Below are 11,758 nucleotides of genomic sequence, written 5' to 3' on the forward strand. Positions count from 1 at the left end.
TGTGGGGTTATTTCATTGTTGGGATAGGCTCCAGCAACCCAGAGACCCCAAAAGGGATTAAGTAGGTTTGGAAAATGGACGGATGGATAAAAGTAGTTCTCCAAAAACAGGATGAAGTTCTTCATTTTAGGAGGTAGAGGAAGGCAACGCGTTTTTCTATCCAATCAGATTATCTGTGGGATATCAAAATTAATTTGATAGTTGGTATAAAATGTATAAAATTGTTAAAAACTAGTCATTCAACAAAGTTTTTCTTCATCACAAATTTAGAGAGGGAACTGATGTTTTGAGATCATCTCTGCTCGTCTCAATCGATTAGACCTAAATGAAGAAAAGATCCTTAGTGACGGCAGCTTTAGACCCCCTGACGAAATTCTCAGACGAAAAGCATTTGTAGTTCCTGCAAAAATAGATCTCGAATTTCTAATCTGACCACATGTAGAGTGACGTAACCCTGTTTTAATGCACAGAAGCCAGAATAGATTTCCGTGAATTCTTAACTTGAACGGATTCTTCAAAGATAAGAAGGCTGCAGCTTTGCCAAAGCCGGAGTAGAAAAAACCGCAAAGAAATGAAAATGTTCTGATTGTGTGAAGCTCAGGATGCAGCAAGTGAGCCCAGCAGGTCAGCCAGCTTTTCTCTGTATGAGCTGGACTCACTGAACTCCTGTGCAAAAGCTTGATGTAAACTGCAGAATGTGTGAAGAAAAGTGCTGCTTTTTGGTATTGTGCACATGATGCGTGTAAAAAAAAACCTCCAAAGTTGTCATGCTGCATCTTGTGAGTTTCTCCTGGAGCATATGTGGCTTCAGAGCGCGGCACAGTGAGGCCTAAGCTCTTCATCGTCGCCGTAGACCTCATTTCTATTTCTGCTGCAAGTTCTGCTTAAAGCTGATAAGAGTAGAATTTGCCTTTTAACACGTAGCCCTGAAGGATTAGTCTTCATAATCTGTCACTCACTGATCCTCGAAATCATACTGTCTGCTCTGGAATCAGCTTACAGTGATGCCTGCCGCCGCCTGTTTTGATTGTGTGTCATGTGGGCTTTACATCTGCAACCAAAGCCAAGGAAACATCGCCATTGTTTGGGGATATTGTTGCCTTCATGCAGTGTTGTGACAAAATGTTGCAATCTCTTCCTCACAGCAGTTTCTGTTGCGGTCAAAAGGACAGAGAAGCTGCTCTCCATCTGCTGCTTTTACAAAACAAGTGGATTTTTAGGAGGAATCTCGGCCTCAAAGCATAGACTGCTTGCTCTATGTTAGCAGCTCTCTGTACGCGCTTCATGGAAAAACTGGTCCCTTCTTCAGCCTCCTTTGATTACAAAGACAACAAAGATCACCGAGGGCAAAACAGCAGATGGTCATCGAGCAGAAAATGAACCCAAACGGAAGACAAGCAGCCTCAGCTCTCAGCTGATTGCCTGCAGACATGATCCTTGGTAAGCTGGAATCTTCCTGGAAAACACTGGAAGTATGGTCCTTGAAGGAACTTTAATGTCCGTCAAATGAAGGAGTAATCATTAGATTGAGGGAGCATTCGAGATGCAATCATAATTTATTTGTTCAAAAACATTCTACATATCATTTTCAGCTATGGACAAAGCAAACATACTCAGCAGACACTCATTTAAGACAAACATCAGTCTGGTCGCTCCAGACTTTCAGAGACACCTTTGTTAGCTTCATACACTCACATAAATATGTTTTCCTCTATGAAAATGTATTTCTTTACAGGAACCTTGTTATGGACCCCACAGGCCACAATAGAACAAAGTGAGAATCGATTTAGTACAAACAGACGACTGTGTGAGTCTGGCTCGTTCACAAAAATCAGGGAAATGTCGATGGATCCTGAAAGCTGAACGGGAATGTGGCGTTCCTCTTGTGTTTACGCCGAGCTGGAAACTGCCAGCTTCTTCAGGTGGTCCATAAAGACCTGCAAGCTGACGTCGTCGGTCAGGATGGGAGCCCCCGACTCCTGCAGGAAGAGAGGAAAACACGTCAACTCCAAAGCAAACACCACGATCCACGGCAGGAAGGGAGCAGAAATCCCACAACCCCCACAGGCATCCAGAGGATTCCTAACATCTTCCAGACTTTTGGTTGACCAAGCCCAGACAGGATCCGTGAATGCTTGGGCCTCGGCAGACGTTTGACGCATCCGTTTGAATTCAACGAGGAAGCTAAACCTTCACTGTCACACTCAAGTCTGTTTTTTCCAAAGATATCCCATTTACAATAAATAATTCCCAAAAGCCTTTTTCCTCAGATGTGGCTTTTGAACATCAATTTTAAAAACAACATTAAATGGTCTCCATGCGCTTTTAGGCTCATCTCTTGACCGTCTTTTTTCGAATTGACCTCTGAGGTTTTTTGTTTTGTCCTCCTTTTTGTTTGTTTTTAACTTCTCCAGTCATCTCAGCTTTAATTGAGTCACCTGCGAGCTTTACCATCGACTTCTGCCATCGGCTTTCATTTCTGGCTCTGTTTCAAATATGTTCAGGATCCAAAGACACCCGGAAGCCCCGCCCCCTCTGACGAAGTGTAAAGCCTTAGACAAACAGATGTGTGTGCCGTGAGCGCGCACCTGTCCCCACGCGTAGAGGTTGTTGTGCGTCTGTGATGGGTTGACTTTGGAGAGCAGGAAGCGTGCCTGCGAGCCGCCGTGCTCAGTGTTGATGTAACGCGGCATGGGGAAGCGTGTCTCCAGGATATCGTTGGCATCGTCCTGTGGAGCCTTGAGGAGCTGCTTGAAGTTCTGGTACTCGGGCATTTCCTGGTAGCCCGCCTTCTGCCACTGTGCAATAGTCTGTAAAACAAAACACACACGCTGTAAGTCTAACGCTGTGCTAGTTTGAGCAAAATGGAAGCTGAAGGACAAGGTCCCACCTCTCCGTTGTAGATGACCAGCTGAAAGAATGTGTCCATCAGCAGGATGCGGTCCGGCAAGATGCTGCTGCTGTCCAGGAGCACGGGCTGTGAGAAGACAGGGTCACAGGGTCAGGACTGGAACAGAAGCCCCGGTGGGAGACTTACGGATGGGTGGGGGGAGCGAGGCTGACCTCTGGTGGTCCGTGGAAGGAGTACGAGTACAGGATGGGCTGAATCATGATGAGGGACTGGGTTAGGTCCTGCCTGGTGAAGTGATGCCTGTAGTAGGACGACTCATCGGGGCTGTTGTTGAACACCTGCAGGAAGGGCGACCTCCGCAGGTGGAACATGAACTGCAGGGGGAGGGACAACAAACGTAAACGCTGGTAATGGAAAAACCAACCAGACCCAGTGTGAGCCTGTTTACCACCAGTGGCCACTAGAGGGCGGACTTACCTGTGGGTACAGAGACAGGGACTCGGAAAGCCTAAACGATGTGGGATCTTCTTTGTTGTACTGCCCAAACTTCTGACACTGAGGGATGAAACGTTGCTTGAATACCCAGCATTCCAATCACAATAACATCAAATACCAGCATGAAGGCGGGGCCGCTGCTTCAAAGCCTCAGCTATGACAGATATGCATCCTCATTCTTGAGCAGAATTACTCACCAGGCGAATCAGCTGCCTGTCCAGCCAGCGAAGCACATCGGGGCCCTCTTCTGACTCCGCCCTGAAGACCCCCAGGCGAGCCATGAGCACGGCGGCCGCCTCTTGGTCAAACGAGGACTCAATGTGCTGAATCTGAGACTGCGCATCGGCCCAGCTTAGGGAGGGGGGCAGAAAGAGGCAGGAATGAATACAGGTGTGCCTGTGTCGATACAGGTGTGTCGACGTTGACCCAGTTTGAAATCACCTGAAAATGATTAGGAATTTAAAAGATTCTTACTTCCTGGTGATGGTGGTGACCCGTATCCTCTTCTGAGTGTTGGAATGCTGATACTGCGTGACAAACTGGATGGCCCCTCTGCCCCCCTGGGGGATGGGAGCGTTGTGCTACAAAAGACAAAACAGAAAAACCCAGTTTGACCTCATTCCTGCCTTTTAGTGCAGAGAATCCAGATCAGTTCAGCTCTCATCCTGAAATGAGCTTCATGATCAAAGAGACGTTTACCTGATTCACAACTTCAAGGTAAATGCCCAAAGTAGAGGAGGGGGTGAGGCTGCACATCTTCCACTGGTTTGTTCCCCCAATGCCCATCTCCTACAGAAAACAAACACTGATGAGTGACAGCTCAGGGTGAGGGAGGGGTCCACAGTGTAACGTGGGAGGGGCTCACATTCTCTGAAACATAGGGTCCCTTTGAGTTGAGGGAAACGCAGGGTCCGATGGCGCCGCAAACCTTCAGTTCTCTGGATGTCTGTAAAGAGACAGCTGGCGTCAGCTCCTCTGACGGACGGGAAACATTCTGCCAGGAAACGACGGCGAGCAAGCGACCTCTTTACCTTGATCTCCAGAACGCCACCAAAGGCCATGCGGAAGTCTCCGTTGTGGTCCTTACTGAAGACTCCCTGGAAGGTTTGTGTGAAGAGCGAGGTGTTGAAGGAGTCTCCCATGACGATGTGGCCGCTAAAAGAGACACAAGCTTTATTGCCCCCGCTCAGGGTAGAAGGTTGGACGCTGGCAGACGGTGAGAGTGGACGTACCCGGTGAGATTGGACAAACACTTCATCTCCAACAGTCCGGTCTGATCCAGAGCGCAGGCGTAGATGTCGATGGAGTGGCCGTTGGCCGCCGACCTGTTGCCCAGAGCCTCGTAGAACTGTGGAGCATCAAGAAACGTCAGGAGACGAAGGGACTCGTTTTCCCCAAAAAGAAGAAAAGCTCTTGAGCTTTTGTCACCTTTGTGGCTTTCTTTAAGTGTCGTGCGTTGTCTTTCTGGATGTCGTGCCAGGAGCGGATGGGAATCTTCAGCTCGTCCCCCACCACCATGCCCGGACCCTGGGTGGGCGGCCCGCCAACAAAGAGCATCACGCGAGCCCCCGTGTTGGGGAACGTACCCTGAAGGTGAGACGGGAGCAGATTTAAGTCCTCCGCCTGCTGCTTCACATCACAGATTTGACTCCAGTTGGAGCAGCATTCTTATAGAACGTGACACGTTTGTGATTCCAAACATTGTTCAACGACATTCCTCTGCTCTGGACTTGCGAAGAATGCAGCTGAAAGGGAGGCAGCTACAAAGCAGGCAAAAGCCGACGACAGCGCAGGAGTCTGGGACAACAGTCCCGTTCTACAGCGCAGGAGTTTGGGACAACAGTCCCGTTTTACAGCGCAGGAGTTTGGGACAACAGTCCCGTTCTAAAGCGCAGGAGTCTGGGACAACAGTCCCGTTTTACAGCGCAGGAGTTTGGGACAACAGTCCCGTTCTAAAGCGCAGGAGTCTGGGACAACAGTCCCGTTTTACAGCGCAGGAGTCTGGGACAACAGTCCCGTTTTACAGCGCAGGAGTTTGGGACAACAGTCCCGTTCTACAGCGCAGGAGTTTGGGCAAACAGTCCCGTTCTAAAGCGCAGGAGTCTGGGACAACAGTCCCGTTCTAAAGCGCAGGAGTCTGGGACAACAGTCCCGTTTTACAGCGCAGGAGTTTGGGACAACAGTCCCGTTCTAAAGCGCAGGAGTCTGGGACAACAGTCCCGTTCTACAGCGCATGAGTTTGGGACAACAGTCCCGTTCTACAGCGCAGGAGTCTGGGACAACAGTCCCGTTCTAAAGCGCAGGAGTTTGGGAAAGTACAGCACAGAGTGGTTTGATGCTCCACACCAGCAGAGATTTCACACAGAAGAGAGGAAAGCAGGTTTCTGCTGCTCGGACTCAGGGAAGGAGAAGAAATCAGCACATATCAGCCCCTGGCTGATGAAGACTTTAGCGGGGGTTTGATCTTTGACACTCTTGAGTTGCGTAACGGGACAGATTATCAAAATGGGAAGAGAGGGGATGAAGAGGGAAAAGACAGATGGCAAAAAGGAAGCAGCCTTTGAACTGAGAGTAAATCTACGGTTACAGCACCAGATGATTATCAGGCGCCGTGCGTCTTTCTGAGCGCTGACATGTGGCCCAGCTGTGGCGGAGCGGCCAAAGTTCATGTTACAACCAGGCCCTAATTCGTTTTTATATGCAGAGCATGGGAGGGAGAGGACGGATGTCTGTAGGGATTATTGTACCTCCAGAAGGCCAACGGCAACAGAGAGGGCGACACCGGTGGAGCGGAGCGGCCGTTTGCCCTGGGGGACGGGCCAGGGGTCTCTCTGCAACTCCCCCAGCAGGTCTGTCAGATTCATATCCACTCTGTGGATGGGCTGCAGAAACCTGGACAAGAACCCGCAGGAGTCTTAACAACGGCTCAACATAAACAGACTGGGATGTCTTGTCTTGTCTAGATCTTGTCCCTCCTACCTGCACGATGCAGCGGCATCCTGGGGAGCCACGGGACGACCTTGAGGTCCGGTGGCTGCAGGCTTCATCAAACCGAGCATCTCCTGAAAGCAGACGTGCAGATGGAGAAACGTTTCAAACCTTCATCGGGCTTCATCCTACGTTTTTATCCATCATCAACCTAATTTTCCTGATTCTCTCCAGAACCAACCTGGATCTGTTTTGAGGTGAGGTCCTTGGTGCCCCTGAACACGTAGCTCTTGGCGATGCCTTCACAGCTGAGCTCGTGAACTTGGACCATCCGCCCAAAGGTGATGAGACCCACCAGGGCGTTGGGGGGCAGCAGGCTCAGGGACATCTGAAGAGAACCCTTCAGAGCCTGGAGGTCCTCTTCCTCCAAACATGTGTCAACGACGTACAGAAAGATCAGGGGGGTTTGAGGGCCTCTCTGTGAAGAGGACAGAAAGATGATTTCATTTTCCCCATCTATAATAACAAATAAATGTTTGTTTTTTTAAAAAGGGGAGTCATCCCCCTACTCTGAAGACATGGGTGTCAAAGTGTTTACCTGAACAATGTACTCGATGGTGGAAAACTGCGGCATCAGCTCAGCTGGTTGGTTCACTTCTGATATTCCGGCATAAGAAGGAGGAAACTGCACAAACACAAAGACAGATTCTAACAACCCACTCAAAAAGAATGCCAGCGGGTCGTGTTCAGCCGCGGGGGCAGATGTCAAATACTTCAGCACTCACCGGATTCCTCTGGAAGCAGAAGTTGCATGCCCACACTTTGGCCCTGAAGTCAACCTGGCTGTAAGAAGAGGATTCAAACAAAAAGCTGCTTCTTAAACTGTCAGCGGCACTGGAATATGTCAGATCATTTGGAAACAATGAGCTAAAACACAGAGCCTCATCAAAAGAATAGAGTTTTAAACGTTCATGAAATCTTCAAACAGACACTTTAAAACATGGAAGAATCAGAAGAAAGCAATATTTTGGAGGAAAACTTACCACAGAGGGTTGAGCACAGCCTTGCAGTTGGCCCGGCTGCACAGAACCGGCTCATACTGAACCGGGGGGAGGTCGGGTCTCTCCTTCAGAGGTGTGAAGAGGCAGGAGACGGGGACCACCAGCCTGGTGGCTTCCAGCCGGCTGGAGGGCCAGAGGTTCCAGCTGAACCTCACCCCATCTCTGTCCTCGTTCTGCTGGATGAACTCCTGGTAGGTGGTCATCGTTGAGCTGGGGCACAGAAAGAACCCGATTCAGGTCAGTGAGGTGCCTCCTTCAGACTGAAAACCGTGTTGCCCGGACGCGCTCCTGTCAGTTCTGCTGCCGTCTCTAACCAGAGTCACCTCTTTAAAGACTTAAACCTGCCTCTTTGGTGCTAAAATAAGAGGCCTGACGCACAACCGCGTCACCAGAAAACCAGACCGGCTGGTTTAATGACGATGGGAACGGCGCTGAAATACCAACATGAATGGGAAGGTGCGTCCAAATATTAGACAGGTACTATTTTTGCAGGGACGACTTAGATCGGTGTGTCAATAAGGCATTTGTGACGCCCTTTGCAAAGATTCTCCAGGAGCTTGTTGTAGCAACTCCCCTGTGGGACTGTCACACCAAACCGACGACTTCTTCAAGAATTTGAAATCTGCACAGTCTGCTGGCCCAAAAAAAAACAAGAGAAGGAATCCTTGATTTTCAACAACACTTTTCCTTCCAAACAGTCAGAGTTTTCTGGTTAAGTCAGAGAACAAAAGCCCTCCAGGCTTGAGGGAAGGTTTGACTCTGCTTCTGTTTCTGATGTTGACTTTACACTAGGGCTGCACGATATGAGGAAAAGTTGCGTATTTCGATAATAATAATTAGCATTGCCATGACGATATAACTGGCAGTACATGAACAAGCAACTAAAAACATTTCCATTTCACTGGAACAGTTTAATTTAAATAAGAGTCGACATAACTTATATTATACCCCAAATGACCCTCGTCTACATGGGAGGCAAGCATCCAACATAAAACGCTCCGATTGGTCAAATCCATAAAAGGATTTATTTGACTCGTGAAATTCTTCAAGCTGCCATAACATCGTTCTAGCACATTTCAGGTAACCATTTATTGTAATTTTCGCCGTCTTTTGCGATATGCGTATTCCACAGCTTGATATAGCGATAACAGTAAATTTGCGATTTATTGTGCAGGCCAACTTTCAAACCAAAGTCTTCAGGATACTTAAAAAAAAAAAAAACGTATGTAGTTCTAAAATAAAGGATCAGTCTTCTGTACAGTATTGAAGTACATTACAGAGTCGGAAATGTGGATTGGAATATTTCCTTGTTGACGTATAATCTTTACGATCGGATTCTGTTTAAGAACAATTTTATTCTTATTAGGAGTCAAACTGTTTTCTGCTGCCGTCTGAATAGAACGATAAAAAAAATAGTAATTGATGTTGAGGAGGACTCTGTGTGCGGTTAACAAAACAAAAAAAAAGATGCATTGTTTTCAGGACAAGAACATTAGAACAATGTTCTATTTTCTAGTTTTAATAACTGCTGTTCAGAGGGAACATACACAAACAAATATGAGCGAGTGAAGGCGCACACACCTGTCACACCCCTAATGTGTTCAATTACATCGACAATTACACCTGCCCTGGATTAGGGCAGGGACAAATGCCCAGGTATGCAGCCATCGACTGAAAGGATGCATACTGTTTTCTAAAGAGCATTTATTAATAGTTACTCAACATTTGGATTGTAAAAACAAACCTTTAGTATCTCTACGCTGTTATGACACTGATATCGGCGACCTAAGTCCAGATCTATGTGTCAACACGTACGTTTGAAAAGGTTTTAGGCACATGAATGGAAAAGAAAAAAAAACCCAAAGAAATAAAAAAACACCCAGAAATGATAGCAAAAACCAAGAAAATAATTTGCTCTGAAAGCCTTTAAGGTTTAAAACAACGGTTACTCAAAATCCAACAAATAATTCTAAGAATTTCAAAAATCTTGTATGTAAACTAAAAATAGGCTTTGTGACAGAATGCAATGCAAAAAATTCTATTTTTGTAATAAAGGCCTTTCAGTTTTAACCACAAATAGTTTGAGAACTGTTTAAACAAAGTGGGTTTGGAAGAAATATATATATATATATATATATATATATATATATATATATATATATATATATATATATACACACACACACACAGTGGTATATATATTTAAATAAGCCATGTGGACTCATATTCGATTTAATTCAGTACTTGTGAAGTGAATTGAATCTAGTTTGTAGTTGGTGATCTGAAACAGTGATCTCTGATGTGTGACGCCTCTGACCATATTCATCTGAACTATTTCACAACAATAAAGATAATGAGATTACTGTACATTATGTCATTTATATTTTCTCTGATTTCTGCATTTTAATAGCTTGGTTATGTAAAGGGGAAATATAATTTCAAAGTATTTTAAAGACATTGGTGTCATAAATAACCAAATATATCAAACTATTTCTGTAGATCTGACTGATGACAGAGACTCTGTCTGCACGAAACAAACATTATAAAGTAATCAGACTACAGTTATGAAACGCTTCCCAATCGACAGGGCATTCCTTCATGTAGGAAAGTCCTGATATGACTCAGTGCAAGCTAAGGGACAAGTTCAAGACCATGTCAACAAGGGGACCAGCAAGTGAAACATCACATCTCCAATGTTCAAGAAGAGCATCGAGACGCCCCGATGAAGAGCATCGAGATGCCCCGATGAAGAGCATCGAGACGCCCCGATGAAGAGCATCGCTCCGATGAAGAGCATCGCCCCGATGAAGAGCATGGAGACGCCCCGATGAAGAGCATGGAGACGCCCCGATGAAGAGCATCGCTCCGATGAAGAGCATGGAGACGCCCCGATGAAGAGCATCGCTCCGATGAAGAGCATCGCCCCGATGAAGAGCATCGAGACGCCCCGATGAAGAGCATCGCCCCGATGAAGAGCATCGCCCCGATGAAGAGCATCGAGACGCCCCGATGAAGAGCATCGAGACGCCCCGATGAAGAGCATCGCTCCGATGAAGAGCATCGCTCCGATGAAGAGCATCGCTCCGATGAAGAGCATCGCCCCGATGAAGAGCATCGCTCCGATGAAGAGCATGGAGACGCCCCGATGAAGAGCATGGAGACGCCCCGATGAAGAGCATCGAGACGCCCCGATGAAGAGCATCGCTCCGATGAAGAGCATCGCTCCGATGAAGAGCATCGCCCCGATGAAGAGCATCGCCCCGATGAAGAGCATCGAGACGCCCCGATGAAGAGCATCGCCCCGATGAAGAGCATCGAGACGCCCCGATGAAGAGCATCGAGACGCCCCGATGAAGAGCATCGCTCCGATGAAGAGCATCGCTCCGATGAAGAGCATCGCCCCGATGAAGAGCATCGCCCCGATGAAGAGCATCGAGACGCCCCGATGAAGAGCATCGAGACGCCCCGATGAAGAGCATCGCCCCGATGAAGAGCATGGAGACGCCCCGATGAAGAGCATCGAGACGCCCCGATGAAGAACATCAAGATGACCCAAAAGAACATCAAATTGCCCCAGAAGAGCATAGAGTTGCCCCAGAAGAGCATAGAGTTGCCCCGGAAGAGCATAGATTTGCCCCAGAAGAGCATAGAGTTGTCCCAGAAGAGCAGGTCCGCTCTGTTTGTCCTGCCTGATCGATCATAATCCAGTCTTCTTTCCTGAACACCATATCGGTTCAAAAGAGAAAGCCATTTCTTAGAATACGACTTTACTTTTTAATTAATAACCCCGCATTAAAATTCCTTCTCGATTAAATTATATATGTTGAGTTAAATACAAAGTCTTTTCGGATCAAAAACCTGATTATTTTTGGGAAATCTCTGGTCCACGTCGTCTCTCGTGACGAGAGCCGCGGAACTGACAGACGCGTCGACAGACTCAGACTGCTGACGGCCCATCATGGAGCCTCCGTAATGTCGGTCTGAACGCATTTCATCCATCGCCAACATTAGCTCCGGTCGATCATGGTCGAATAACCATTTTCTCCCCAAAGCGTCGGCGTTCCAACGCCGCACACGGCGCTGCTTCGTACGGCTGGCTGACTTAGCTAACGGAACGCAGCGCTAGCCTAGTAGTACTTCCTGTCCGCTCTGATCATGGAGTCGAAGACCGGTGACCCGCTTTTCACCGACATTCCGTCGAGCTCTTACCTGCTTTGTGGATTTGTTTTCAGGTTCAAACGGAGGCGGAGGTGACCGGAGAGAATTAGAACATTTAGATGTAGAAAAGACGAACACAGAGGACAAGAGACACCGTCGATGAGGGGACGACTCCTGCCAGCCGGCTTCTCCCTCTACTAGAATGACGTGTTACTCGGAAAATAGGCGTCTCCCATTGGCTTCTCTCTTCGTGACGTAGCCCGTG

At 47.6% G+C, this 11,758-nt stretch overlaps 1 protein-coding gene across 2 annotated transcripts; it reads right to left on the reverse strand.

Annotated features, from left to right (window-relative positions):
• Window positions 1-1,526: 1,526 nt before the first annotated feature.
• On the reverse strand, window positions 1,527-11,758 carry sec23b (SEC23 homolog B, coat complex II component). Of its 2 annotated transcripts, none has more exons than XM_023960211.2 (19): window positions 11,545-11,758; window positions 7,318-7,545; window positions 7,060-7,117; window positions 6,873-6,959; window positions 6,516-6,752; window positions 6,326-6,408; window positions 6,094-6,238; window positions 4,775-4,933; window positions 4,579-4,694; window positions 4,378-4,501; window positions 4,212-4,292; window positions 4,046-4,135; window positions 3,821-3,927; window positions 3,544-3,697; window positions 3,329-3,406; window positions 3,064-3,225; window positions 2,891-2,977; window positions 2,589-2,810; window positions 1,527-1,979 (listed from the first exon to the last, which is right to left on the reverse strand). In XM_023960211.2, exons 2-19 carry the CDS (start codon window positions 7,536-7,538, stop codon window positions 1,890-1,892), a joined length of 2,301 nt encoding a protein of 766 aa, XP_023815979.1. In that variant the 5' UTR covers window positions 7,539-7,545; window positions 11,545-11,758; the 3' UTR covers window positions 1,527-1,889. The 2 variants fall into 2 exon arrangements, with proteins under 2 accessions (XP_023815979.1, XP_078805928.1); XM_078949802.1 differs by lacking the exon at window positions 11,545-11,758 and adding an exon at window positions 11,194-11,337.

The sequence above is a fragment of the Oryzias latipes genome, chromosome 1 (genome assembly GCF_053564925.1).
Source record: "Oryzias latipes strain Hd-rR chromosome 1, Olatipes_Hd-rR_3.1".
Lineage (NCBI taxonomy): Eukaryota > Metazoa > Chordata > Actinopteri > Beloniformes > Adrianichthyidae > Oryzias > Oryzias latipes.

Coding starts and splice junctions, on each gene's coding strand:
- sec23b (XM_023960211.2), bottom strand. CDS start 7,538: ATGACCACCTACCAGGAGTTCATCCAGCAGAACGAGGACAGAGATGGG. Junction 6,960..7,059: donor TCTGCTTCCAGAGGAATCCG/GTGAGTGCTGAA, acceptor GTGTTTGTGCAG/TTTCCTCCTTCTTATGCCGG. Junction 4,695..4,774: donor ACTTAAAGAAAGCCACAAAG/GTGACAAAAGCT, acceptor GATGCTCCACAG/TTCTACGAGGCTCTGGGCAA.